General features: G+C 53.9%; 3 protein-coding genes across 8 annotated transcripts in view; all 3 read left to right on the top strand.

Moving 5' to 3' along the window:
- Positions 1–1,951, top strand: part of LOC114062978 (basic proline-rich protein-like) — a 9,419-nt gene extending 7,468 nt beyond the window's left edge. The window contains exons 2-3 of the mRNA XM_027894952.1: positions 1,189–1,460; positions 1,891–1,951. Coding sequence (XP_027750753.1) covers positions 1,189–1,460; positions 1,891–1,951 — 333 coding nt within the window. The remainder of the gene's footprint in view (positions 1–1,188; positions 1,461–1,890) is intronic.
- Positions 1,437–14,615, top strand: TPX2 (TPX2 microtubule nucleation factor). Of its 5 annotated transcripts, none has more exons than XM_027895034.1 (19): positions 1,437–1,536; positions 1,910–2,030; positions 5,465–5,623; positions 5,913–6,035; positions 6,226–6,334; positions 6,893–7,024; positions 7,519–7,569; positions 7,703–7,822; positions 8,256–8,389; positions 8,703–8,860; positions 9,234–9,408; positions 9,529–9,667; positions 10,124–10,340; positions 10,561–10,659; positions 11,297–11,473; positions 11,597–11,743; positions 12,302–12,413; positions 13,058–13,245; positions 13,774–14,615. In XM_027895034.1, the coding sequence occupies exons 3-19, from the start codon at positions 5,515–5,517 to the stop codon at positions 13,882–13,884; spliced, it is 2,301 nt and encodes a 766-aa protein (XP_027750835.1). In that variant the 5' UTR covers positions 1,437–1,536; positions 1,910–2,030; positions 5,465–5,514; the 3' UTR covers positions 13,885–14,615. The 5 variants fall into 5 exon arrangements, with proteins under 5 accessions (XP_027750835.1, XP_027750837.1, XP_027750838.1 ...); XM_027895036.1 differs by having other exon boundaries at positions 13,079–13,245; XM_027895035.1 differs by lacking the exon at positions 1,437–1,536 and adding an exon at positions 1,609–1,628.
- A 5,272-nt stretch (positions 14,616–19,887) lies between these two features.
- On the top strand, positions 19,888–26,665 carry MYLK2 (myosin light chain kinase 2). 2 transcript variants are annotated; one of them, XM_027895033.1, is made up of 12 exons: positions 19,888–20,442; positions 20,695–21,641; positions 21,776–22,077; positions 22,908–23,013; positions 23,254–23,347; positions 23,508–23,617; positions 24,145–24,286; positions 24,460–24,530; positions 24,743–24,871; positions 25,079–25,231; positions 25,599–25,731; positions 26,088–26,665. In XM_027895033.1, exons 1-12 carry the CDS (start codon positions 19,888–19,890, stop codon positions 26,166–26,168), a joined length of 2,823 nt encoding a protein of 940 aa, XP_027750834.1. In that variant the 3' UTR covers positions 26,169–26,665. The 2 variants fall into 2 exon arrangements, with proteins under 2 accessions (XP_027750834.1, XP_027750833.1); XM_027895032.1 differs by having other exon boundaries at positions 19,888–20,421; positions 20,512–21,641.
- Positions 26,666–27,654: the final 989 nt, after the last annotated feature.

Raw genomic sequence — 27,654 nt, forward strand, 5'->3', positions numbered from 1 at the left:
TCCTGTCCCTTGAACTGACCGACCCAGTGCTTTAAAGTCTTTTTTAATTGTCCTGGCACTTCTTTGATTAATGTCCTCACTGCCAGCCTGGACTACCACCAGTGGATAATAGTCTGAGGGCTGAATTAACTCAGGAAGTCTCTTACTAATATCCCTCACCCTGGCCCCAGGAAGGCAGCATACTTCTCTGGGATGGGTCTGGGCGACATATAGGGCCCTCAGTTCCCCTCAGAAGGGAGTCACCGACTACAACTACCCTTCTTTTTTTTTTTTATACCTGTGGTTGTAATCCGTCTTTTAGACGGGGCCGAACCAGGATGCTCTCCAGAGAGATCTTCTTGGCTGTCCTCTACCTGACTGTCTGGGTCCAGGGTCTCATATCTGTTCTTCAAGGGCACCCTGGGGGGTGATGGGGGTCGAGAGAGAGTTCTTTTACCTCTCCCATTAGGGACCTGTTTCCATTGTCCCCCATCAATTTGGTCTGCTCCATCTGCCTTGTGGCAGGAGGGGAAGGGCTTCGCCGTCTCTCGTTGGACTTCCTTAGGGTTCAAAAGGGTTTGACTCCACCAATTTCCTTTTCACTCTCCCTAATGCACCTTAATCTCTCTACTTCTTCCTTAAGTTCTGCTACCAGGCACAGCAAGTCACTCACCTGCTCGCATCGTACACAGCTACTTCCTACACCATCCTCCGGTACCAACGCCAGGCTCAGACACTCAGCACACCCAGAGACCTGGGTGGCTGCATCCTTCTTCGAGGGGAGTGTCTGAGCACACACACTCCTAGTATTAACAGCAGTAACGGCTTTTGTTTTTCTGGAAACCATTGCTAGCTTTAAAAAGCACACTCACCTACGAGAAGTGGGAGCTGGTTGTGCCCTGACTGCTTGACATGCCTTGAAATTGCTGTACCACAGCCCTGTTAGTCTGATCCTGTGGGGATCAGACTGGAGGCTCTTATATGAATAGGAGGCTTTTATATGAATAGGATTTGGGGTCGATAACGCCGCTGAGCGTAGAGGCGCTCTACCCCTAGAGCGTGGGGAGTCTGGGTAACCAGGCGGTAGAAGCCGCATTCCCCGTGCCCAGCAGTCGGAGGGGTTGATTTGGTGAGGAACAGCGAGTGAAAGCACGGAAGAGAACACCAGCACAGCCGCCCTACGGTTATGCTGTCGCCCGGCTCCGCTAGCACCGGCCCCGGGACCCCCCGCCGGCCGCTGAAAGGGCGTTCCGAATGTCACCCCGCCTCGCCTCATTGGCCGAGCTCGTCGCGCAGTGCATCACGGGAGTTGTGGTTGCTCCTCTCGCCGCCCCTCGGCGGCGCAGTTCGAACGGGCACCGCATTTCCCGTCAGCCTTTGCGGGCACTGCCCGACTCCGCACGGCTGGGCCGCCTCATCCGGGCCCTCCGGCGGGCCCGGCCAATCGGCTCTCGGCGGGGGCGCACGGCGGGCGCTGATTGGTGGGTTCGGGCGGGCGGGCCCCGTTTGAAATGCGTTAACGGCGGCGCCGCGCGGGGCGCTGAGGGGAGTGAGGGGGTTTGGGTTGAGACCCCCCTGGCTCCGGCCTTGGCGCTGTTTCTCCAGACCCGCTCTGCTTGTGAGGACGCGGCGCCGCCCGCAGCCCATGTGTCGCTAACGGGGCCCAGGGCGCGACTCGGTAAGTGCAGGAGGAGGGAGGCGGCTCGCGGCGCTCAGCCCGTGGCCGGAGCCGCTGTCGCTGGGGGCCTAGCTGGTTGGGTTCCCGCTCTCCCTGTGGGATCGCGGTGCTGGGACAAGCCTTGGGCTCGGGTGGGTTCCTCGGGAGTGATGGGAACTTCTGAGTCCTTAAAAATATCACGAAATCTGATGGAAAGGTGTGTTTCACGATCTCGCTCTGCTGCTTCTTCTCAGGCCAGATTCTGCTTCACAGGAAAAGGAGGGAAGCCAACCAGGCGAAGCCGGGCTCAAGTAACAGAAAAAGCATCAAGGGAGCTATTTTTGCGCGGTGCTTTTTTTAAGCTAGTGGACCTTTAACTTAACCTAACAATAAGGTGAGGTTATACTGGCTAAAAATAATTTATTTTTCCTTGAACTGATATTCTTAGACTGCCCCATCTTCTTGTCTTCTGAAACTTGTGGGATCTCTTTTAGGGAGGGTGAGCTGTCAGGGCTGTTTATTTTCGGGGCTGAGGGCGGGTCTGGGCCGTTAGGGCAGCGATGGCTGTGCCAGCACCTCGCCCCTCCCTTGTCCCTGGAGCTTCCTGCTGGCTCCGCTCTCGGCTGGGGAGAGATAAAGGCTTTGTCTCTTAATTTGGGCCCTGCACGACGGAACAGCAGCGTTGCCTCGGTTCTGTGCCCGGGATGGTGAATCCGGTGTTGATTCTGTGCTGCAGAGAAGCACAGCTGAACACTGAGTGGGGAGGGGGCACTAGTGAGGAGGGAGAAGCTGCAGATCCAGAGTGTGTTAAAAGTGTTCATTTCACCCTGCTCAGGGAAAAGCAAGGATCAAGGATGGCTTTCCAAGGCTTATGACATCATATGGAAGTAGTTCAGGTGGTGGGTGGGATGGCTTCTGCCAGGCTGTGGTGGTGGGACTGTAGCTACAGAGAGGCAATTTCCAGCCCTTTCTAATGGTCCAGTGTACACATTAACCACTGAAAAGCGTCTTGCAACTTTGTATTATTATCCCTAAAAAAGGGATGGAAAGCTCAGGGTTTGAGGACAATAAAGAAGCTGCCAGGTTAGTGCAGTGTCCTGTGTGGAAGCAGCAGCTGGTGCTGGAGCCCAGGAGAAGGTCCTTTATCCAGGCAGGGTCTGCTGTTCCTGCTTTTGGCACAAAATTCTCAACTACACTGAGAAAAAGACACTGATGACATCTGTGATGGAATCGTGTCAGTATTTTAAAGCTAATTTGGATTAGAGCGAGGTGTGAAGTTATTCCAAAATACCTCCTGTGCTTGCTGTTGGATCAGTCTTATTCTGGGATAGGAATGCTTGTTTCAATTTAGCTTAATCCTTTTTCAAAGCTAACTAATCTAAACCATGCCAAGGCACTCTTCTGGAACGTGCCAGAGTGTAGTTACTCAAAGGAAACCTGACATCCAGAGGAACCCACTGCCCATTCCTCTGTGTGGATATGGCTGTGCTGCTCTGGAGGCACGTTTAGCTCAGTGAGAGGGCAGACCTAGAAAGAAAATTAAGGTTTTAGTCAGGCAGTTGCTTTATAAAAGGAATTTGAAGTGGTTTTGAACGTGAGAAGAGCAGATCCTCCTTTCCTGCCCCAGCAGCTCCGCGAACCAGGCGAAAGCTGATCCTGCAGAACGGGGGAGAGGGTTCCCCAGCTGGCTGGGGACACCTGTGTCGACACAGGAGGTGATGGATGTGGGGGAGAGCAGGGTCAGGCTTTAAATCCACGCCGGAGCTGTGTAGGGTTACAGTGCGCCTGCAGTCACGCTCAAGGAAACGCATGCAGTGCCTGCTAATTGGGGGAATGGCCCTATTAATGAAAAGAAATTTCCTCAGCTCACTTCAGGTGGATGAGTGCCACGGTGGAGAGAAAGAATTTTGGGCTGAGATGGATGTGATTGTGCTGCCAGAATCCTGCCCAGGTGTTTTGAAACGCCTGCAGGGAGTGGGCAGCGGGGGTCGGGCTGTGCCCGGCGCAGCCTGTTGGGATGGCAGGAGCTTTTGTGGTGGCACATTGGAGCGATAAATCACTGGAACGTTCCTGTCTGATGGGAGCTGAGTCGGTGGGTGGAGGAGGGAGATGCCTTTCAGTGAAGTGCTGCTTCACTGTCCATCCTGCACTGGGCAGGACTGGGAGGATACCTAGGGATTTGAGAAACAGACACCATGACTTCATCTGACTGAAATGGACCCTCTGGAGTTCAGTCACAATAACTTTTACCTCCCCGTTGTCTCTTTCAAAGACCTTGGAGTACGAGCCTGAGGCATTGATACAATCCCTTTCTTTTCCTGACTATTCTCTTCTGTCTGGGATGGAGGGAAGGGAAGAGAGAAGGGGTCGGTGATGAGGTCAGCGATGAGGGTGCTGACACTATGGGACAGTATGGACTTTACACAGTAAAAAGCTGGGAACTGCAGCAGTGTAGCAGTGGGCACAAGTAGCTGTGAAACATGATGCCCAGAGCTCTGACTTGGTGAACTGACTGGGGAGGGTGAGGGGAGAATGCAGATGACGCATTTGATTTTTAAAAAAGTGGAAAGTGTTGACAGAAACTCTATCTTGATTAAGGGCAGTAGGAAAGCATTCGATTCCAGCCATGTCTCCAGCTCAGTTACAGTTGGTTTTGGCTCTGATTCTTCTGTTTGCCTTCTTTGGGCCCTACCTTGACATCTTCACAGCCGTGTAGCCGGTGCTTCTCTAGTGCCATTCTTCCCTTTGGCTATTGCAGTTCTGCTCAGGGGAGCTGGAGGTTTCTCAGTGCAGCCATCCTCAGGTTGTGACCAGACGTGATACCCCCTGAATGCTGCATTTCCTTATTTATGGAGCACACACCATCTGGGTCGAACCTTGTGTGGTCTGCCTAGACAGATGGTTTAGGGCTGAGGCTGCCTGGGTTAGGAATACTCTGCCTTGGAGTTGCCTGGGCTCATAAAAGCAAAGTTCAGGTGATTTCCTGAGGGAGGGTTTTATAACATCCTCGTGGGCTTTGCCTCGCAGCTGTGCGAGGCACCGCCAGAGCACCTTTGAGAAAGGGTTTTGATGTGATTTCGGGGTTTATAACTTTGTCGCTGGCTTTATTCCTGTTCCGTTGAGTTTAATATCACCTGTTGACACAGGGACTCCTCTTGCTGTCAGTGCTCCATTAATTAACTGCAGGGACTGTTTGACATGGTCACAGTGCTCGGTTTGTTTATAGCCTGGCCAGCCTTGGGCTAGTGCTGTGGAATGCAGGAGGGCCTGACACTGCCCTCCTTCTGACTTTTTGCCCAGTAACAGTGCTCTACAGAGCCATTTTCCTGCTTTGAAAATCAGTTTACTCTCTAGAAGAGCACCTTTGTGTCATTAGTTTTGTTTGTAGCCCTTCAGAGGGAGACAGGCTGTGCTTTGCAGTGCTCTGGAGTGAAGATCATCAATTTTGTAAATCCTGTAAGGATAAGAACTCTTCTTTGTGCAGTGGCGAGGAAAGGAAGTGCAAATCAGTTGCTTTCTGGAAAAGACTTGTACTTTACTTTGTCATAAAAATACAATTCTAGCACCTACAGGTACAAAGAAAACCCTCAAAACTTGATCTTCCTGATAGTTCTGAACCTGCAAATGTCAACAGTGGTGAGATCTCCTTAGCTTTGCCAATCAGCAGTAGGATAAAACCCTGCATTGCTCAAGAGGCATCGTGCCCAAAGATGTGAAGTGCAAGAAAGGGGGGTTGTACCAAAGGCTGTCCCAGTGCCTCTCCCTAGAAACCCCATGGTGGAAGAGAGGTGGGGGATGATTGCACTGACATGCTGTTGTTGTCTAAACAGCTGTAGTGGTGCAGGCAGAGGACTCCTGGGGACAGCGTGACAGCAAGGATGGCGAGATCAGAATCCCGTTACTCCTTTGATGTCCCAAACCCCTGCATCAACTTTGCAACTCTGAATGAGGATGATGCTGATGTGCACAATGCAGACTCCTGGTTTGGTAAGTTGCTTCCAGCTCCTTGATTTGTTGTCTGGTTGGATGAGGCCTCAGTGTTATCTTTGGTTTGGGTGTGGCTTCTGTGCCAATTGGTTAATCGTGTTTTTAGCTGCATCATTTGTCATGCATGGGGGTTTTTCCGTTTGTTTGGTTGTTTGTTTTTCTTTTATTTAAACTTTAATATCTGTGACTTGACAGATGACTTCATTAACCTCATAATGATTTTCTGATGTATTGCTAAAAATTCCTAACATAGTGTGTATAGTGAACATTTCTCTTTTTCTCCTTACAGACCAAAAAGCTAATATGGAGAATATCCCTCCTGCAGAAAATGTGGCAAAGCTCTCACAGAGCAGCCCTGCTTATACAAAGCCTGATGTTCTGTCTGTCTGCACATCACAAGGAGTAGCAATGAGTAAGCTGGCATACTATGGGGGCTAGGGAATTAATTTTCCCTGCTTTTCACTGGCAAAATGGAAAGGCCTCTGTCTGGCTTTTGTGGGACCATCGTCATAAACTGTTGTCTGCAAGGTCTCACATGGTTTTAATTTGTGGTGTTCTTTATAAATGCATATGGATGAGCTGACACTTGTCCCCCTTCTCAGATGAAAGCGACGGTGAAGCAGAGGATGCACAGACCCACATGGTCTCTCAGAACATCGTTGGGTCCCTGGCGACCTGGAGAGCTGCTGCCCCTGCAGAGGCCCCTCAAAGGTGAAATCCTTGTGTTCAGTTTGCAAAATGATTGATGGTGGTGTAACTAAGCAGCTCTCTGCTCTCAGGATCTGCAGTTCTGGCTGTTCTTGGGTGATCCTGTGGGGCTGGAGTTCTCCAGCTCGGAGATCGTGTATTGGGACAGCTGATCTGCTGGCTAAGCTGGAGGGACAGTCTCTAGGGTGGAAATGTAATGCAGTATCTCACATACTTGTCAAATGAGACTTGGTAGCACCAGCAGCTTCTGGAATGTGAGGATATCTGAAACTGAGGTGGCTTATAAAGTTTCTTTGTTTATATCTGTCTCTGACTTGGGCAGAACTTGTTCTTCATATTAGTGCAAGGGGCTCTCTATGCTTGCATATACCAAAGAATAATAAGTTTATAGATTGCTAAACTTTTAATAAATCATGCTGCATTTGGATTGTTGTTTTAAATGCAATTTACATGGTGGGAATGATGGAGTTAGGTGATGCACTGACATAAAAAGTGTTATCCAAGTCGTGTGTCTCCTCAGATCTGTGGGAAAGCTGACCCCTGTTTTCTGTTCTACTCCAGGGTGGGCAAGAAAGCGGCTACAAAGCCAAGAAAAACCCAGCAGCGCAAGCAGCCAGGGAGAATCAAAGCAGAGAGAATTGCTAATGCCCTGGATAATAAGGAAGAGGTTCCACCCCTGAAGAAAATGAGAATGTATGTCATCAAAGTCCTCCCTTTCGGGACTGGGAAGGGGCATAAAACTGTTCCTTTGGAAAGGATTTCCACTTGGCTGAGAGGGTTTTCACACAAAGGTTAGGCGGTGATGACTGGAACTGGTTCCTGATACTGGTTTCATAAACAAGAAATGGCTGTAAGAGCTGAAGGAATCACTCTGTTTGGAAGTAGAGATGTGAATGAAATGAGCGTGGGTTTCTTCAGCTTCTTACTCCTTACTCAGTGTCAGTCAGTTAGTTTTAAATTTGTCTTAACTTATCCATCAGGAAGTCATCAGGCAGTTAGTCATAAGTTATGAAAGAGTCACAGCTCAAATATTTCTCAAATTAGCTTAACCACTAAGGTATCATATGGTGATAAGCTTGAGGTCAGGAAATTGAAGTGTGATTTTTGAAATGCTGCTGTACTACAGTGCAGTACTCCTTCCTCTAGAAAAGTTCCAAAAACTCAGTAATTCATCTTCCCTTCTGCAGCCTTAGAGTACCAGGGAAAACTGGACAGTCTTTGCCTGGGCGTGTGGTGAGGTAAGGCCAGCCTGGCATACCTTAGACCTCACCAGGTGTTGGGACGTTATACGTGGTGGCGAGAACTGCAGGTGATCTCTCATTTACAACACAGTTGGTTGGAGTGGTTTGCTCTAACAAGTTGTTTTCTTAGTTCTGGCAGCAGAGAGGAGACAGAAGAATCCACGAAGGCAGAGCCCTCACAGGATCCTGACCTGTCCCCAGGGAGAGAGAAAAGCAAACCACCCATGCCCTCCACGCCAACAGTGTTGAAGTACGTGGCTTTCTTGTGACTTGTCTGCTAATCACAGTTGATTTAGGTGACAGTCCTGGCTGAGTGTTTCCAGCTTCAACTTAGCATGTGATGGTATCACATTTAGTAAACACTGGGTCGAGGCAACAATGTGGGGATGAAATGTACTTCACCAGCTGAACCTGTGCACAGGAAAGCTTTTGCTTTTCTTTTGAGGAACAATTTGTTCTTGCTGATGGATTGAGCACGCACCCAGCAAATGGGTCTGCAGAATAGCAGCTAGCTGTGAGGTTTCCTGAGCAAACAAAATCCAAGCAGATCTTCTGAAGAGTATGATTTTTATAACAAGGGGTGCTCCTGCAGTGAGGTCGGAGATGAGCATGTTCCTTGCACTAACATGCTAATAACCAGGGAGGCAGGAAGGCATATCTCAGCCTTTAATGTGCTTCTGCAGGAGGACCAAACCTTCTAGCAAGCTGAAGAGTACAGAGGAGCAGGAACTTGAAAAGATGCAGCAGTTGCAGCAGGAGGTTATGGAGCTGCGGAAGAAGAACGAGGAGTCTCTGAAAGCAGCTATTGCTGGAGCAGGTGGGCTCTGCCTGGATTACAGATTGGAGCTGTACTGGGCTCAGCTGGAAAGTGCTGCACAGAGCTGTGCAAGTACCTCTGGAAACAAACATTCCAAAATTTGTGCTAAATATTAGGAGGTCTTTAATGTAGATCAACCCCTAAACTGCCTGGAAAAAATCGTGTTTGGGTTTTGTCGTATTTTGAAAGGTTAAAGATGAGGCTTCTAAATTTGTCAGTTATTAGATATGAAATGCTTTTTTTATCCCCATAAATCCTACACTCCCACCCCACTCCAAAAGGCTTCCAGTTCTTAAATGTTCTTTTTCTTTAGGACAACTTGTGAAGAGACCCGTTGGTCAAGTAACAAAGCCAATTGATTTCCACTTCTGCACGGAGAATAGGATTAAACAGAATGTGGAAAGCCAGCCTGGGAATGAGTACAAGGAACTGGATTTTGCAGCAGTGCTCAGGAAGCATCCCCCTTCTCCGGTGAGAGCCAAAGTGTTGCCAGCACTTGGCTGACTGATTCTTGACGTCACCTCCTTACTGCTTGTGCAACACCCATGCTGGTGACCCACAGAGGGGTTACCACAGGAGGGGCAGGTGTTGTGCAAACCCCTGAACTCTCTGTGTGTCTCCTTGCCACAAGACTCCAAAGAAATCTTGTGGAAAAAGGAGCTCTTTAATGTCAGATCTTCCAGTCATTCCACTTCATGCTCAGAGTATTAACACTTATGCTTAATGTTAAATGCTACCTTTTTCAGTGAGGGGAAGGGGCAGATACTGTGCATCGGTGGGGAAAGGAAATGTCCTCAAAGCCTCTTGGCCATGGCCATGCTGACTGTGGTTTTCTGTTTTTCAGATGCGAGTGCCAAAGGGACCCACTGTCCCCAAGCCTTTCAATCTGTCCCAGGGAAACAAAAGAAAACTCGAAGAAACCACATCAGAATACGTGCCCTTTGCCGAGCAGGTAGAAGCATTCCAGAAACGCACACCCTCCCGTTACCACCTGAGGAGCAGAAAACCTGAGGAAGAAAGTGAGTGGTCCTGGCTGTGTCCACAGAGATGGACACAGGTGCTTTGACTGCTCCGAGCAAACAGCCTGTGTCTGCTGTAGGCCTTGCCATTAACTGCTGGTCTCTGACTTGAATTTACAGGCCAAGTTTCAGGCAAGTCAGCGAAGCCTCGGCTCACATGTGCCAAAACACCAGTGCTCCGAACAAAGCAGCGCTCGAGACCTGTCACCTGCAAAACTGCAGCAGAGTTAGAAGCAGAGGAAGTAGAGAAAATTCAACAGTAAGTAAATGTTTAATCTAGTCCTCCAAGGGAGGAATGTACCGCTCTAGCAATATCTTTCAGATACTGAAATATCGCTTCTCAGGAATACCCTTTTTTATGTAAAAGAATGAGTAGCATAAAACTACTGATATTCCTTTAGCTTGTGCATAATTCTATGGCTCTGACTGTAGGGAAGTGAAAAGTAGCCAATTCATTTTGAAGGAAGTGCTCTTAGGATTGCTGATCTTGGGTTCAGCACAGCTTATGATGAGTAAAGCAAAGCCAGTATAGCACTATACACCCTGCACACGCTTCAAAACTCTCCTGGTGGGCAAAGGTTTGGATTCCTAGGAAAGCAATTCACAATGTTTTCCTTATTAATCCTGCTGTTTCAAAACCAAAGGAGGAGTTGCTAACTGGAGCTGCACAGTAATGTGCAGTGTATCGGTGACTGTCTCCATCTCTGCTCTGTAGGTACAAATTCAAAGCACGAGAACTCAACTACAAAATCTTTGAGGGTGGGCCACTCCTGCCCAAGAAGCCCCGTGTGAGGAATGTCACACAGCCCATCGGCTTCGAGTTGGAAACAGAGAAAAGGATTCAGGAGCGGGAGAGTAAGAAGCGGCAGGAGGAAGAGCGCTTCGAATTCCATTCCAGGCCGTGTCCCACAAAAATCCTGGAGGATGTTGTGGTAAGAAGTTTTTAGTAACACCCAGACCTGGGAGTTAGGACTGAGGTGGCAATTAGCTTCAGAATGCCTGTAGCTGTGTTGCATTATGTATTTGGATAATCTTCAGTAAACAGTGTCTGCCATTAGGTAAGAACGGTAACAGGTACATCCTGTGCTGTGTCTGTGTTGTGTTTTCCTGGCACTCAGCCTTGGGTAACTCCTTACTGGCTCTTCTGAACAGGGTGTTCCGGAGAAGAAAGAACTTCCTTGTACGATCCCCAAGTCTCCAGCCTTCGTTTTGAAAAGCAGAACCCGCGTGCCTGGCAGGGAGGAAGAAAAGGTAACAGTTGTCACTAGGCTGGAGCCAGGTCCAGGTCCCGCCACAGTGCTTCTGGCTGTGGGATGCTCTGGGTTAGGGAGCCTCTCCCCTCCAGTGGTCACCTTTCTCTGTGCCATTCCCTTCAAGCAGTCTTGATTTACTGCTACATGTTTTACTGAAACTGAATTCTTGTACAAAGTGAAATTTAAACACAAGGGCACTGATGGGGGTTTCTGAAGTGTTGCTGCTACAGAGGAGGAAAGTGAACTGCTTAGATTTCTCAGGACATTGCCCTTCCCTATTCTGTCATGGAGGGCAGATATTGCACATGACCCTTCTCCCCGAGGAAGGGAGCAGGATTCTGAATGCATCATGTGCTTCTTCCTTTCCCTCTTGTGAAGAGGACATTAAAGTCTAATTTGGATGAGTACTGGAAATGAGAGTGGTTTAGAAAGAGGAAGAACTGGCTTGTGGTTCAGGATGCCACTAAATAAGCACTTCTTGGATTGCTAATTTTTGCAGTGTCCAGTGTGTTCGCTTGACCCTGCAGTTCCCCTTATTAAAGGAGCTCATTCCAAGCTCTTCATGGCTTTGTTTGTCAGGAGTTGTGCTCTCTACAAAAGTAAAAAATCAGATCCTAACACTGATATCCCTTTAGGAAAAGGAGGTGGTGCCTGTGATCAAAGCTAACCCTATGCCACATTATGGAGTGCCCTTCAAACCCAAAATGCCAGAGCAGAGGCACGTGGAAGTTTGCCCCTTCTCTTTTGATGCCCGGGACAAAGAGCGGCAAATACAAAAAGAGAAGAAAATAGAAGAATTTCAGAAGGAAGAGGTAAGAAAGAGCTAAAGCTGCCTTGGATTCCACTCCTTTAGTGCTTGGCAGGACTTGCCTCTTGCTGTTGTCTGTTAAACATCCAAGGAAAGGACAAGAAATATTTCAAGTTGTTTGCTTCAGGTGCCGAAGTTCAAAGCGCAGCCTCTGCCTTACTTTGACCAAGTCAAACTGCCAGAGAAGAAGGTCAAAGCCCCAACCCAGCCCGAGCCATTCCATCTGCAGGTGGATGAACGGGGAGCTGCCAAGCTCGAGAGCTGGAAACATCAGGTAGGATAAAAAGGATAAAAGAAAAGACTGGCCTTGAAGCAGCTGGTGGAGTTGTGGTCAACTCCAGAAAGTGTCCTGCTTGAGTTGAATCAGGAGCCGAGTTTGAGCAATGAATTATTCTGTCCTTGGCACGAGAGTTGAGCTGTGGATTAAAGATTGGTGGATTGGGGTTTTTTATTTTACTCACTTTATGGTAAGTCACTGGATTTACCACAGCTGCCTGAACAGCTGTGGGGTGATCTCTAAGCAGCAGCTCTGTGCAGTTGGATCCCTTTGCTGACCATCTCGCTGCTTGGGGATTTATTGACACATAAATAATATACTGCTTTTCTTGTGTGAAGTCTGCAGTGGACACCTGAAACTTTCTTCAAGTTATTTTTGGCCAAGTAAGTGTCAGGCAACAAGTGACACATCTTTTTGGCTTTAATGTGATTTTCTATGGAAATGATTTTGACTAAGTCAACCTGGCTCTTTCAGTGTGTTGGGAGGGTGGGAGTCTGTGTCAGGGGGTTATGATCTCTTTGTGCCTGGCACTTGATGTGCTTTCTTCTCCTGCAGCTCCAAGAAGACTTGAAAAGGCAGAAAGAGGCAGCGTGTTTTAAAGCTCGTCCCAACACAGTGGTGTACCAGGAGCCTTTCGTGCCCAAAAAGGAACATAAACTACTAGCAGGTGAAGTTACAAGTACTTGCTACACGAGCTTGGCGGGTAGCTCAGAACTGATGCAATTAAGTGGTGTTTTTTCTGGCTGTTGCCTCTTCTTCATCAGCACAGCCAATAGTGCCTTGCATTTAATCAACTAATTGCCTAACAGCTTGTGTCCCCTGGGAGCAGGGGGGTTTCCTCTCCCCGCCATCCTGCTCCAGCATGGCAGCTGTATTTAGCAGCTCTGCTGCAATTGGCGGATGATTGATGTCTGCCAGCTCGGGATAAGGGTACAGAGAATGTGAGGAGCTCCCTGCAGAGACAGCTGGCGTTTCTGCAGAGCTGTCACTCTTTTCCTCCCGTTTCTAATGAGATGAAGGCATCTACTTCTTGGGTAGACTGAGCTTGGTAGGGCATAAAACCAACCAAAAACTTGTTTGTACTAACAATTGTGTGCTTGCTCCCTCCTATGAGAACACCCGTGGCGGGGTGACGTCTGCATTAACAGTGCTCACGTCTGGGAGCAAGGTTTTCTCTTTTCCTGAAGCCTGGAGGTATCTCCTAACCACCCTTTGCCAAGGGGAAGCTCTCCAAAGGGAGGCTTCTGCTGACACTCTGTGCTTTACCTGGCTGTCTTTGAACCAATGTTGTCTCCTCTGTTTCTAACTTAGAGAGCCTTTCTGGTTCTGTAGTTCCTGAAAGCTTTGAGCTGGCAACGGAAAGAAGAGCAAAAGAACGGCAAGAATTTGAAAAGCAATTGGCAAACGCGGAAGCCGAAAGGGAGAGGTACCTGGAGAAGATCAGGCAGGAACAAGAGGAGCGTGAAAAGGAAGAAGTTGCTAAGCTAAGGCAAGAAATGGTAAGTGAGCTGTTTCTGAGTGAGGGCTGTAAAGCAACCCAAAGGAAGGTGGGAATATCCTCAAGGAGTTCATATCTGCATTAAGATTGCCTTTTCAAGGTTCCCTGTTGCAAACTGAGTCCTCATTACCTTTACAACTGGTTAAAAAAACAAACAAAAAACCCACCACCACCACCAAAAAACAAACAACCCCCCAAAAAAACCCCAAAACAAAGCACACCAAACAACAACAACAAAAAAACCACCAAAACCCCCCACAAAAACCTATAAAATGACCCAAACAAAGAAGGCAGCTCTGCTGAGATGGCTGAGTTTTGGAGCTGTACACGTGTACTTATCAGAGCAGAATGATCCTGGTAAAACCCACAACCCCAACATGTGCTATGTGTGTTTCCAGTGCCTGGGGCAGTGTGCTGGGCTCAGACACCTGCCTTCGTCCCACCCATGGCTCACCTGCAGGTTTTAGCTTCATCATAACTGCAGCCATTTGTTTAATTTTGTCCTTGATGATATTTATTTTTTTTACAGGTTCACAAGGCAAACCCAATACGCAAATACCGCAGCGTAGAAGTGAAGCCCAGTGATCAGTTACTGACTTTGCCAAAGTCTCCCAACTTCTCAGACAGATTCCGGTGCTGATGAACATCCACGTGATCCCAGGAGGGAGATCCCATCCCTCTCCACTCCCTTGGTAGGAGAGAGGGAGCAGTTGTTTTTCTGTGACTCTGCCTGAACTCCTGCGCTTGGTTCCTTTGTACTGAGTAGTTTAACTCCACTTGAGCCCGTGGCATCCCACCTAACTAAATAAAGTTTCCTACTATGATTGCTGTCTCTGGCTAGTGGGCCGAGGCCCTTTCCTGCAGAAGAGTTTTTGGTGAAGGCTGACCCTACAGATGTGTGCATCTGGCAGAGCCGCCTTGTCTTTGTACACTAAGTGTTTTTTTTTTTTTTCAAGTGTCTGTTTTTTAGCCTTTTAATCTGTATTAAGCTTGAATTGTGTTAACAAATGTGAGGCTCCTGCAAGCCAGCGCAGCGCAGGTCGGACCTTTCTCGTGCTGTTTGGATGAACAATATAAGTCTTGCCCATGCTTTAAAGTAGTTCTCTGGGTACATTAGAGCATTGAAACTTCTTGCTGTTTTATAGCTGAAGCCCTTCTATTTGGGGAGCCATTAAACTGACAAATGACTTGCTGTGAGCTGCTGCCCCAGCTCCTGCCAGCTCAGGTCTCTTGGCTACAGAGACATCAGTGTCTCTGGCCAGTCTGGGCTGCAAGCAGAGTTAAATATAGCCCAAGTGCTCAAATGTGCCAGAGGACAAAACTGCCAGCGTTGTGAAGTCACATTTAGATTAAAAATTTAATAATTATTTCGTACCTCAGTATTGTGCTCTGATTTCTTACCTTTGTATCTTGCTGGGACACGTGTGAGCAGGGCTGCCTGCTGCTGCTGTGCTGTTCAGAACAGAAGGAAAAAAAAAGGAAAACTTAGAATTAATGTGTCCAGGTAGGACACACTTTCTTGTTTGGGGGTTATGGCAAACACTTGCTTTCATTTCCTCTGAATTTGGATACTATTAGAGAAGTGTTCTTAGAGCGTGTGGCCTTTTATTCAGATTTTTGGGTGGAGAAGAGAAGGGGCTCCAACTTGGGGTGTCAGACTCCAGCTGAGGGGATGGTTAGAGGTGCCATCTCATCCTTGCCAGAGAATGTCAAGCAATTGCTGTTTTACTCCTAAATTGTGGGAGGTAACAGAGGGAGAAAGTCCTCAGAGAGCTAAATTCCAAGATGAACATTTATTGCACCTGGGGGATTATGATTCTGCAGGAATTCTAAAAAGTGTGATGCTCAAGGGATGCCATTGCTGAACAGCTGGAGTCTCTGTGGGAGTGTTTCAAAGAGCACCAGCCTCAAACTTCTCTGCTTGGATTAAAAGAGGAAAAGCCCCCCCTGCTGAAATATAAGGGTTCTTTAAAAAATTAAGGGTTTTTTGTAGTTAGTGACCAAGGAACTCTGGAGAACCAGAGGGCTGAGGAAGTGCGTTGTTGGTACTAGAGGATAAATGTGTGGCCTCTTGGAAACAGCAAACTCAGACGTGGCTCCTTTTTGCTCAAGCTACACTTTTCCTTCCCTTGAGGATTTTTATGGAGGTGTGGCAGAGCTGCACCTGAAAGGTTAACCCAGTCACCAGGATGCCTTCAGCCGCACATTTCTGACTTTGCTGGTAGCCCTGTGCTGCTGAGCTGAGGATGACAGGACAGCCAGAAAAGCTCCTGTCACTGCTGCTGTGACAATGTACAGGAGTGACTGGAGCAAGAGGGATGTGTCAGCATCCTCTCCTTGAAAACTAGGGTTGGTGTGGATCTGGCCTGTCTGCCTTAACCCCTGTTATCTACTGGACAGGGACGTGGCTGAACCTCCCCTGTGCAGTCAGGGAATCCTTGCTGTTTCCTCGAGTGCCAGCTCTGGAGCAGGCAGCGTGTGGGCAGCAGGAGCAGCAAATATTTATGATGAGTCAGGAGAAAGCTGGAATGATGATGAGCTGATGAAGAATGTAAAGGCAAGCAGGATAACGAGGCTGTGGAGCTGGAGCAGCCACTGATCCCTGAAGGATGGACCAGCTGGATTTCCCTGATGGCCCTATATGGCCTCTGCCCCTGCCCTGAGGAAGGCACTGTGTGCCTGACAGCTTGGCAGTTTTTTCCCCCAACAGTATCATTTGGGTCTAATAAAAGACATTACATCTTCCCCCAGCCACGGCTCTTGTATTCCCCATGCACTACAAACAGTGGAAAGAACCTCAGGCAGCTGTGCCTGCAAGGATCTGGGGTGTTGGGCTGAGATGGAGTCACCCACCAGGTTCCCACAGGCTCGTGGGTGGGACCTGCCCCCTTAATTAGGAGGGAGGTGTTGACATGGTGGAAGAAGTGCTCTAGTGTAGAAAATGTGTAAGAGATGGGTGTCCTGGAGGAGCTGCATGTTGGGGAGGATGGGGTTTGATCAAGACTTCATCAGGGAAATGGGGGTAGGTGATTTTCCCTTGCATTCCAGAACTCAAACCCCATCTCCTTTCCACACCTTCCTTGAGAGCAAGGAGTGGGAGGAGGGGAGGAGAGCTGGATACAAGATCTTCCTCTGATGCATTTCTAGTTGAGCTGTACCCAAAATAATTTCTTATCAAAGTAATTTGCTGAACTCAGACTAGAGCTGTAACTGAAAGGCAACGTCTTCTTGGACTTTTATGTTGAATTGCAAGATCTGACTATCTAGTGAATGAAGTCTTTATGAAAAGGCTTGATGATGTTCTCAAATCACAGCTTTGCTTGTCCCTCCCCTCTCTACCAGGAAACCTTGTTGGTTGCCAGTGTGGCGAGGACCCCTTGCATGTGGGTGGCTCCTGGTGCTTCAAGCCCGCACTGGTGCTGCCACCGGTGGCTGTGTTCCTGTCCTCAAGGTGCTGCGTAGCTCTGGGTGCCCCTCTGCCGATGATGGGGTTTTTCCTCGTCTTTCCCCATCACCTTGATGGCGCCTGTCACGGCAAGGTGGCAGCGCGTCGTGGAAGCCCTGGGCGCCGATGGAAGCAGTTAAGCTGTGCCCGCCAGGCCCGCCAGCCTGGCTGGTTTGTGTTACAGTGGCATGGCTGGGATTCAGGTGGGGATGTTGTTCAGCCTGCCCTGCTGCTCAATTTAGCCAGGGGTGTAGAGTTTCCCAGGGAACGGGGCCGGCTTTGGCCCCGCAGAGCCTCCCTTCCCGTGGAAAGCGTAAAGGTTAAAGTGTGCTGCCGCAGTTGTGACAACGGCGTCGCTAAGGAACGGCGTGCTTGAGGCACTGCCAGATATCCCCAGGACAGGCTGTTTTCCAGCTGCAGCCAATGTAGGCTCTGGCTTAAATTCCTGAATGGGAAGGGGGGGAAAAAAAAAAAGAAAAGCCCAGGCTGAGAACCCTGAGTGGTGACTGAGAGACACATCACTGTGCTGCTCCCTGGGGTGTGGGGTTTTGGACCAAGGCATCCAAAATCCTGGGGTGCAACACCTCCTACTTTTCAATTCTGCTGAGGGGTCTGATTTCAGCTTATTTCCCTCTGCCCACAAACGAATTTTGTCTGTAATAATGCCAAACCTGGTCAACAACTGACCTTTGGAGAATGATTTCCATGGCTGCCAGTGCCTGCTCCCAGGGCTTTGCTTTGTCACCATCTCCCTAAGTTTCCTCACCAGGCACCAACCTTGCTCCCAGGGAGCGTGTAAGATTGCAAGCATCCTGGGAAGTCTGGCTGGTGTCCAGGCGGGTGCTCCTCTGCTTGGAGAGGGTTTTTTATCCCAGTGTTCACTGCACCAGCAGCTCAAGGGAGCTGTGGGGCACGGCTGTGGCATTTGGGCTCCTGCCCCCTGCCTTTGGAGTGGCTGTGGGGATGTGCTCCTTCCACCCAGGGTTTGCTGGGAGGGTGCAGAGCCGAAGGCTGGCGGAGTGGTGGCAGTACGTGCCTGAAGTGACACTGGTGGCCTCCAGGTGTCTGGCAGCCCTCGGCCGGAGGAAGGGAGAGGCAATTACAAACTGTATATTGGCGATGACAGTCGGTGGGCAGAGTCCCTGCTGCCCAGGCACAGTGTCTGGCTGGTTATTCCTGACAGCAGGCCCTGTGGAGGCCGAGGTGGGGGGACTCCTGTTCACCACAGGAATGGGCAGTGTGGGTGTCGCAGTCCCCAAGAGCTGTGGGTGTGGATGCTCCAACCTCTGCATGTGCACGACTGCATAAGCACTGGGGGTTGGAGCTGTGCGCCTGCTCCTGCATCATCCCTGATGGTCCTCGTCACATTCCAGGTCCTGCCCTGGATTTTGGGAAAGGAGCTGGGCTCAGGGAAGCAACAAATCCAAACTGTGAAGGCTGGAGTGGGAGAGCACCATGTTTGCTCAGGAGCCTCTGACTGTGCCCCACTGAGCAAGTATTGCTTTTGCACAAAGGTGGTGATGGTGGGTGCCTGAGGCCCGGGCAGGGACAGGTGGGACAGTCATGACTCCACCCTGACTCGTCTCACTCTCAATGCCACATGTGAACCACAGCTCCTCTGGCAAAGCCTGACCCCAGCCCATGGTTCACAGATGCTGCTGGCTCACTGGGAGCTGGGATTTGGCAATATGGAGCAGCAGCACTGTCCCTTCCCCTGCCCAGCCAGGGTCACATCCTCCTGGGAGGTGCTGCAGGCAAGGTGAGCACAGAGGACCAGCACCATCACCAGCTGCTTGTGGCCACCATCCCCATGGGTTGGCCAGTGGCTGCCTTGTGTCACCTGTGAGCACCTTGGAAGACCTTGGCCACCTGGACCCTGTCCAGATTGCCCAGGCCACAGTCATGGGATGGTTTCAGGGTGCCACCGTGCCCAGTGCCAGACCTCCCTGTGGTGCTGTGCTGGGGCAGGAGGGAGGTCTGTCCCCATCCCCTGCCCTGTGTCTGCGTGTCCCCAGCCCACGAGGGACAGGCGAGAGTGGCGTGTCCTTTGAACGGGCTCCAGCAGCAACAGGTGCTGGGAAAGGCGAAGCGGGACGGCTCCTGCTGCTGTAAAGGATCCTCCTCTGCCCGCACTAATCCGGCTCCGTTACACCCGGGATAGAAGAGGCTGCTCCCTCCGGCGCTGCCGCAGTGCGGATGCTGCCCCCCTGACCACCCGCTGCACCAGGACCCAGGTAAAGGGGCTGGGGGGTCTCTGTGGCCGCTCACTTGGGGCATGGCGTGGGGGGACCTGAGGATAGTGAAACCCCCAGCCCTGGGAGGAACACCTCTGACTCCTCAGGCTCCCCGGGCTGAGCTGTGGGATCTAGGAATGCTCTCCCAGGGCCTGCTCCAGTAAGACCAGCCAGCAACTTCCCTGTTATTGAGATGGTTGCTGGTGGGTTTATTCTGGGGCTGGGCTGTCCTGGCCTCTGGGTGGCTGCACAGGGTGGGTGTTTCGGGACAGGGTGAGAGGAGGTGACCGGGCATGGGAGGGCAGCGAAGCCCAGGGCAGAGCAGGGATTTGGGGATCAGGTGTTGAGCTGGAGCTCCACGCAGACACATGGGCACCAACAGGTCCCCTTGGAGGACTTGGTTACCCCAGGGCAGGGGGACAAGCAGCGCTGACGGCTGCTGGGTCTGGGGATCCACAGAGCCCCTGAGCAGATGGGGTTTGCCTGTGTGGTTGTGTGGTTTGGGGGCCAGCACTGTTGGGGCCGTGCTGGGAATGCTCACCTCTCCTGCTCCCCACCCGCCAGCCTGCCCCGCCATGGTGGGATGTGGCCTTAAATTGTCACCCTGGCCGCGCCGCGCTGGCTGTTTGCACGTCGGGGGCCCCAGGCACCCGGTGACAGGTGCCGGCGTCAGGCCATCGATCAGTCACCGCGGGGCAGATATCGGGGCACAATGGGACGGTGCCGGGAACGGTGGCCACGTGGGGCCCCTGGCTCGGTGCCACCAGCCCGGGAGCCGCCGGCTGGGCGGTGGGGACACGGTTCCCGGCTGCGTGGCAGCAGCTCATCCCAGCAGGAGCGGAGCCGTGCCCCTGTGAGCAGGGAGTAGGGTCCGGCGAGCCCCCAGCTGCTGCTTTCTCTCCCGCAGGAGCCTCGCCGAAGCGGGAGCGCCGCGGGGCAGCCTCCCCCTGCCCGGAGAGCCCCCATGGAGCGGGGCGGTGGGGAGGATGGTGCCGACACCGGGGGGGCCGGTGGCACGGCCCCCACTGAAGCAGAGGGCAGCGCAGCCTCCGCCGCCCCCCAGGCTGCCCAGCCCCAAGAGGGGACAGATGAGCTTGGGCAGGAGAAGGCGGCAGGAGAGGCTGGAAGAGGGAAACCAGAACCTGAACGGGGAACAGCCCTGTCTGCTCCAGAGCCCCGGGATGGACGGGAAGCAGTGCCAGGAGAGGAGGCTTCGACTGTGCAGCACAATGGAGAACAGGCACCATCCGTGGGGGAGAAGGTGCTGGCTGCCACCGAGGCCCAGGGTGTAGGAAAGGAGGAGAAGGATGAGCCTGGGAAGACGAAAGCTCCAGCTGTAGAAGAACCTAAAGGAGGGAAGGCAGCACCCATGGAGGGGAAGGCTCCGGCTCCTGCCAAGGCTCAGGACAGGGGGAAGGGTGAGAAGGATGAGCCTGGGAAGAAGAAAGCTCCAGCTGCAGGGGAGCAAAAAGGAGGAAAAGCTCCAGCTGCTGCCAAGGCTAAGGATGGAGAGAAGGATGAGTCTAGGAAGAAGAAAACTCCAGCTGCAAGAGAACCTAAAGGAGGAAAGGCTTCAGCTGCTGCCAAGGCCAAGGATGGAGAGAAGGATGAGCCCAGGGAGGAGAAGGCTCTGGGACAGCCTGAAGGAGGGCAGGCAGCACCCACGGAGGGGAAGGGCCCAGCTGTAACTGAGGCTCAAGATGGAGAAAAGGACAAGCTCAGGAAAGAGCAAGCCCCTGGGGGGTCAGGGGCTGAGGGTGGTGGGAAAGCAGAGCCCACGGAGAAGAAGGCTCCAGCTGCAGCAAACTCTGAAGGAGAGAAGGCAAAATCCACAGAGGAGGCAGCCTTGGCTGCAGCTCAGGCTCAGGATGGAGGCAAAGGAGAGCTTCCAAACGAGAAAACCACAGTGGTTGCAAAGGAGAAGGTCCCAGCCGCTGCTAAACCTTCAGATGGAGGGAAGCAAGCTGCAAAGGCAGAGCAAGCCCCAGCTGATAACAAGGCTCCAAAGGAGAAAATTACAGCTTCTGTGAAGGAGAAGGCCCCGGCTGCTGCAAAGGCTCAGTGTGGGGAGAATAAAGTGATAAAGGCAGAAAAAGCTCCAGCAGTAAAAAAGACTCCAGATGGAGGCAAAGAGGAGCCCATGAAGGAGAAGGCTCCGGCTCCCACAAAGGACAAGGCTCCAGCTCCCGAGAAGGACAAAGACTCAGCTCCAGTGAAGGAGAAAGCCATAATTCCTGCAAAGGAGAAAGCCCCAGATGCTGCCATGGCTCAGGATGGAGAGAAGGCAGCAGCAAAGACAGAAAAAATCCCAGCTGCAAAAATGGCTCAAGGTGGAGGTAAAAAAGAACCTGCAAAGGAGAAAGCCCCTGCAGCTGTGAAGGCACAGGATGGAGGGAAGAAAACTGCGAAGGTAGAAAAAAACACAGTTGCATCAAAGGCTGGGGGTGAAGGGAAAGATCCTGCAAAGGAGAAGGTCCCAGTGGCTGCAAAGGCTCGGGATGGAGGGAAGAAAGCTGCTGAGGTGGAGGCCCCTGCAGCTGCAGCGGAGGCTGGAGATGGGGCTGAGGAGCCCACAGAGGCAGCAGCCATGGTCACTGTGAAGGCTCAGGGTGAAAGGGAGGAAGAACCAAAGGGGATGGAGAAACAGCCACCAAGGGTCCCTGAGCCCCCACGCCCGGCTCTGCTGCAGAGCCTGAGCTGCCCGGCCACTTGCCACAGGTACCTGCACCCTCCTGGGATGGGGGGATGCCCCTCGCTGCTCCAGGGAGCCCTGGGTCCCTCCAGGCAGAGGTGGGTGCTTGGGCTCGGGGGCTGCTGGCTGGGCTCTGCTCACCTCCCTCTCCTGCTTCCAGGGAGGAGCAGCCCTGGGCAGAGGTGGCGGAGTTGGAGATGATTCCAGAGGAAACCACGGTGGCAGAGCCGAAAGAGGGTCTGACAGAGCCCGGCCCTGCCCCGCCAGCCATGGGGGACCTGCAGCCCCACAGCACCCCACAGGACAGGACAGTGCCCAGTGCCACAGGGAAGCCCCCAGATCCCGCTGGGGTTGCAGAGCAACCTGAACCTGAAGGGCAACCACCCTCAACAGAGGCAAAGCCACCCCCCAGCCCCTACCTCACCCCTGATTTCGGGAAGGAAGACCCTTTTGAAATACTGGGTAAGGGCATGAGGTTGCCTGCCTTGTCCTTGCCCCCCTGGACCCTCTGTGGGATGACAGACCGGGGACCCCATGGCCCTGCCTGCTGTCTGCACTGCCCTCCATGCTGCCAGCTCCTGCCCTTGGCTTGTCACCTGCCTGGTGGCCTTCGAGCTCCCCTTTCACTGTAAACAGGGCTAAATGCGTCGTGTCCCCTCCCGGGCTGTCCAGCCACACTGACTGTGAGGAAGAGGAGCCTGGGGAGTGACAGTGACCTTCTGGCCAGTGGCAGGGCACACTGTGTCCCTGTGTCCTGCACCACTGTCCTTGTGGGGATGGCAGGGCTTGGGGGCAGTGAGTGCTTGTTGGGATCCTTGTGAGGCCAGCTCCTGGACTCTGCAGGGAAAGGGTGGCTCAGGAATGAGTGCCCTGTGTGTGGGGTCTGTCCTGGGAGGGCAAGCAGGAGGCAGTGGTGGTGTGGAGGAGGAGGAGTGGCCTAGAGTGGGTGGCAGGCAGCAGAGTGGCCTGGAGAGGGCAAACGTGACACATGGGATGGTGGGAGTGGATGCCATGGAGCAGGGTGAGTGCCACAGAGCCAGGTGGGTGACTTGCATCACCTTGCCATGCTGTGGGCAGTAGCAAGGGACCCTTTGGGGGATGCTGCATCCCAAGTGCAGCCCCAGCCAGGAGCCCCTGGTTGGCAGCCCAGCACTCTACCCAGCTGCATCCTGCACCCATGGGCTTGGCTGGGTGTCTGCCTTCACCTCACACCAGGGCACCCTGGGGTGCTCAGCACTGGGGTCCCCTGGACAGGACACCCCCATCTCACCCCATCCCTCCTCTCTGGGCAGACGACGTCCCTCCACCACCAGCGCCCTTTGTGCATCGCACCGTCACCCTGCACTCCGGCAGCGTCAGCTCCCAGTTCAGCCTCAACTCCAAGGACATCCTGGGGGGGTAAGGAGGGGCCCCAGGAGGGGGAAGGATGCCCACCTTCCCCTGGCACCGCCCCAAGTTGCCCTCCAGCCTTGGGCACTAGCTGTGGGTGGATGGGACTCCCCTGGTTGTGATGGGGTGGGTGCCTGGGGCAGGATGGGTGCAGGGGGGAGCGTTGGGCAGCACCCCAGTGCAGTGCTGGGGTCCCCAGAACACTGGGTAGCTGATAGCCTGGGCACCTCTCCCTCTCTCCCTCCCCAGGGGCAAGTTTGGTGAAGTCCACACGTGCACGGAGAAGGAGACTGGGCTCAAGTTGGCAGCCAAAGTGATCAGGAAGCAGGGACCCAAGGACAAGGTCTGAAAGATGCTGGGCTGGGGGTCCTCCTGGCCACGATGGCATGGCCGAGGCGGGGGCTGGCAGCGTTGTGCCCTGTGTGTCCCTGGCTCTGTGACAGCCTGTCCTGGTGGCACGGGCAGGGCTGACACCCCACACCACCTCGGGGCTCCTTCCGCAGGAGATGGTGCTGCTGGAGATCGACGTGATGAACCAGCTGAACCACCGCAACCTCATCCAGCTCTACGACGCCATCGAGACTTCCCGGGAGATCATCCTCTTCATGGAATTGTGAGTGCTGGGACGGTGTCCCACCAGGCCTGATGCCTGGGTGAGGGGCACCGTTATGGGGGATGCGCCAGACTTAGAGCAGATGTGCCAGCCCCTGACCAAGCAGAAGGTTGGCCCCAAGGAATGTCCTTTCCTTTCCCTTCTTGGGCACCTCCCCGTTCCAGGCTTAGGCTCTGCCCCGCCGGGACAGCATCTCCCTCCATCATAGTTGAGTTGAGGGTGGAGATGAGCCAGCTCCACCTGGTGCTGCTCCCTTTCCCCTGACTACTTGCCCCAGGGAGGCTGAGGCTGTGCTGGGGCTGTTCTACTCTACAAACTGCTGGGCAGCTGAGGGGTCCCAGGGTAACCCCCCTGTGCCTGCCCTGGGGGTGTCCAACCCCAGCATGAACACATCTCACTGTGGCTCTGCTCAGCGTCTCCACGGTGGGGCTGGGTCAGGTCCCGGGGCAGAGAGAGAGGGCTCTGCAGCAGGACGGTTTGGGGCAGAGAGCCCCTCTAAGGTGACCTCATGATCCTTCCCCACACAGCGTGGAGGGCGGTGAGCTCTTTGAGCGGATCATCGACGACGACTACCACCTGACGGAGGTGGACTGCATGGTGTTCGTCCGGCAGATCTGCGAGGGCATCCGCTTCATGCACCACATGCACGTCCTCCACCTCGACCTCAAGGTGTGGGGCTGGGGGGTGACAGTGACAGGGGCCAGGGGGGGACAGCAGGACACTGGCCAGCTGTAGGAGGGATGCCTGTGGGTCAGCATCGCTCCGGTGTGGGTCGGCCACGGGATCTGTGCAGTGGGGATGTCCCCTCTTGGCGGGGGGCAATGGTCACCCTGTTCCCACAGCCTGAGAACATCCTCTGTGTCTCTGCCACCGGACACATGGTGAAGATCATCGACTTTGGGCTGGCTCGAAGGTGAGGTTTTCCCCCTCAGCTCCCTCCCTGCTCCTGTCACACACCTCTCTGTGCCCTTGGGGTGCCCAAGACCCGCTCTAGGCCATTGCTTTGGCCACAGCTCTCCCTGGCTGGCATGGGAGGGTTGGGAGGGCAGCACTCGGCTGGAGAGGGGCAGTGGTTTGGGGGAGCAGCCTGTGCCCCTCCTGCTGATGTGTCCCCCCTGGCTGCAGGTACAACCCCAACGAGAAGCTGAAGGTGAACTTCGGCACCCCTGAATTCCTCTCCCCTGAGGTGGTCAACTACGAGCAGGTCTCCTACTCCACAGACATGTGGAGCATGGGTGTCATCACCTACATGCTGTACGTCAGGGCTGGGTGGGGGCTGCCAGGGCTGGACAGGGGGCCAGGGTGCTGGGGCAGAGCTGCCTGGGGCACAGAGCTGTCCCCAGGCACCCAGCCCCACATGACCTCCCTGGGGCAGCCCTGGGCAGAGTGGCTCCATTCTGGGGGGTCTGGAAGGTGCTGAAGCCTGAAAGCACCCAGCTCCTCACCCCCCTGCACCCCCAGGCTCAGTGGCCTCTCCCCCTTCTTGGGTGATGACGACACCGAGACGCTCAACAACGTCCTGGCTGCCAACTGGTACTTCGATGAGGAGACCTTTGAGAGCGTCTCCAATGAGGCCAAGGACTTCGTCTCAAACCTCATCATCAAGGATAAAAGGTGTGAAGTCGGCAGTGGCCACTGGGGTCCTGGGGTGGGCATCCCCAGAGCTGCCCTGGGTACCGTGCCCTGCCTCTGCAGCCACCCCTGGGTCCTGCACCCAGTGAACCCCACGGGGCCCTGCCCCGCTGCTGACTGTCCCCAACAGAGTCCCACATCCCTCCAGGGGACACCTACCCTGCAGGACAAGCTGGATCCCCTGAGGTCCTGCCCAGCCCCACTGGTCCCTGGGCACATCCTTTTGGCTGGTTTCTCTCTGCAGGTTTTTCCTCTCTCTGGGTTTTAGGGGCTCTGGGGCAGCTGGAGAAGGGGGTGGTTGGGGGTGAGGGGCTCCAGCAGGGGTGACGTGGGCTCCTCTCTCCCCCAGTGCCCGGATGAGCGCCGACCAGTGCCTGCAGCATCCCTGGCTCAATAATCTGGCAGAAAAGGCCAAGCAGTCCAACCGGCGCCTCAAGTCCCAGGTGCTGCTCAAGAAATACGTCATGAGGCGGCGCTGGAAGGTGAGGGGGGCCGGAATGGGGATGAGGGTCCACACCTTCTGAGGGGGCTGGTAGAGGGGCTGCCAGTCTCTGTCTGTCCTGGTGGATGGCATCTGGGACGTGGAGGGTGGCTCTGCCTTGCTGTGCTGCTGGCAGCCTGGAGGGAGGGCTCCCCAGCTCCAGAGTCCTCGTGTGGGTGCCTGTGAGGTGAGACCCCCCTCAAGCTTAGATCCCTTTGTGGTCGTCTCTCCTGAGTGGATCCGAAAACCCACTTTTAGGGGCAGGAGTGGTGTCAAGCCCAAGAATGGGGTCTGGCTCAGCCTCCAGAGCCACAGTCCTCACAATAGGATGAGCATCTTTCCTCTTCCCTTTTACAGAAAAACTTCATCGGGGTGTGTGCTGCCAACCGCTTCAGGAAGATCACCAGCTCAGGGTCCCTGACGGCGCTGGGCGTCTGAGCTTGGGCTTCCAGGGGGGCCAAGGCCAGAGAGGAAGTGTTGGAGAGGGTCCCACATCAGTCTTGCTTTTGGACAGCAGCAGGACCTCTCTGATTTCCCAGCTTCTCAGCATGGGGCCAGGAGCTGGGGGTGGTCTGCACCCTCCCTGCCCGTGCTGTGCTGGATTCTGCTCTGGTGCCCACGTCACACCCCTGCTCTGTGCCACTGTCACCACGAGGCTGCTCTGCTGCATCCCTGGGGCTGCCCCTGCCTGGCATCCAGCAGCTGTGAGACCGCTTGGGGGCCAGGACCCTGCTGGGATCCTCACCTGCAGCAGCTCTGCTGAGCTCATCCCACTCCGACCAGCATTTCTGAGCTCAGGACCCTCTGCTGAGGGCTCAGGCTCAGGACCTCTGGGGCTCCTGGGGCTCCAGCCTACGCTGTTCCCACCGAGCCAATGCCCCCACTGATATTTCCTCGGACTGTGAGGCTGCTCTGGAGAGGAGGTTTCTGATCTCCCCCCTGGCCTGGCTGTGTGATGCCCGACCTGCAGCGTCTCTGCTCCGCTCACGCTTCCTTCCCGTGCCCTTGGAGGAGGAAAGGCCATTCCGGCGTGACCCCTCTGCCTCGGCCACCTGGTGCTTGCTGCTCTTGGACCCAAAACGTGCCCTCTCTGCCTGTAAATGCCGCAGCCCTGCCCTGCCCTGCCTTCACTGCCGCTGGTCTCCGCGCTGCCCGACCTCCCTTCCCAGCTCTGTGGCTCGGCGATGATGCTGGAGGGAACGGTGGACCCTCACCCTGCCTTGGCACCGGAGCTAAGGCTGAAGCACCTCCTCCCTGGCCGGCTGGGCATGTGGGAGCGGAGCTGGCCCTGAGCTGCTGCTCGCACAGGAAGGGAGGAAGCGGCAAGCACACTTCCAGAGGCGTCCCCAGCTGGGAGCCAGCGAGGGAAGAAGGAGGCTTTGTGTTCCTCCTGCCCTCCCTGCCCTTCGCCTCTGCCAGCGGGGGGAAAAAACACAACCTCTGCTTCACCCGTCCCCGCCAGATCGCGATGAGCGAGGCGGGCTAATGCAGAGCAGCTGGCCTGGGCTCCCCGCTCCGGCCAGCGCCGCTCACCCGACCACCAACACACCGGAACCGCTCCGCCGCTCCGGCTGCGGCCGCCAGCTCCCCCCGCCGCGGGCGGGGGCTCCCCGGGACCCGCCGGGATGGGGAAAAGGGGTGCTGCCCCTGCTCCCCCGCCTCGCCCTGACCCCCCGTCCCCTCTGCCTGCACCCCTCAGGGCTCCCCTGCTGCTCCCAGAGGATGTGCATCCCCTGGGATTTGCAACATCCAGCCTTGGCCCACTGCGGGAGTGGATGGAGGGCTGGCAGGGGATGCCTCAATTTTGGCTTTCACCACTGCTGAGCCCACCCAAGCGAGGACTGTGTGTTTTCTCGGGGGCCACCTGTGCCCTCTGTGCCTGCTGGAAAAACCCTGGGGAGAAACACAGGGAGACAATGGCCCT

Source organism: Empidonax traillii, unplaced genomic scaffold (assembly GCF_003031625.1).
Source record: "Empidonax traillii isolate 1590-97213 ecotype Southwest subspecies unplaced genomic scaffold, ASM303162v1 scaffold448:size1359114, whole genome shotgun sequence".
NCBI lineage: Eukaryota > Metazoa > Chordata > Aves > Passeriformes > Tyrannidae > Empidonax > Empidonax traillii.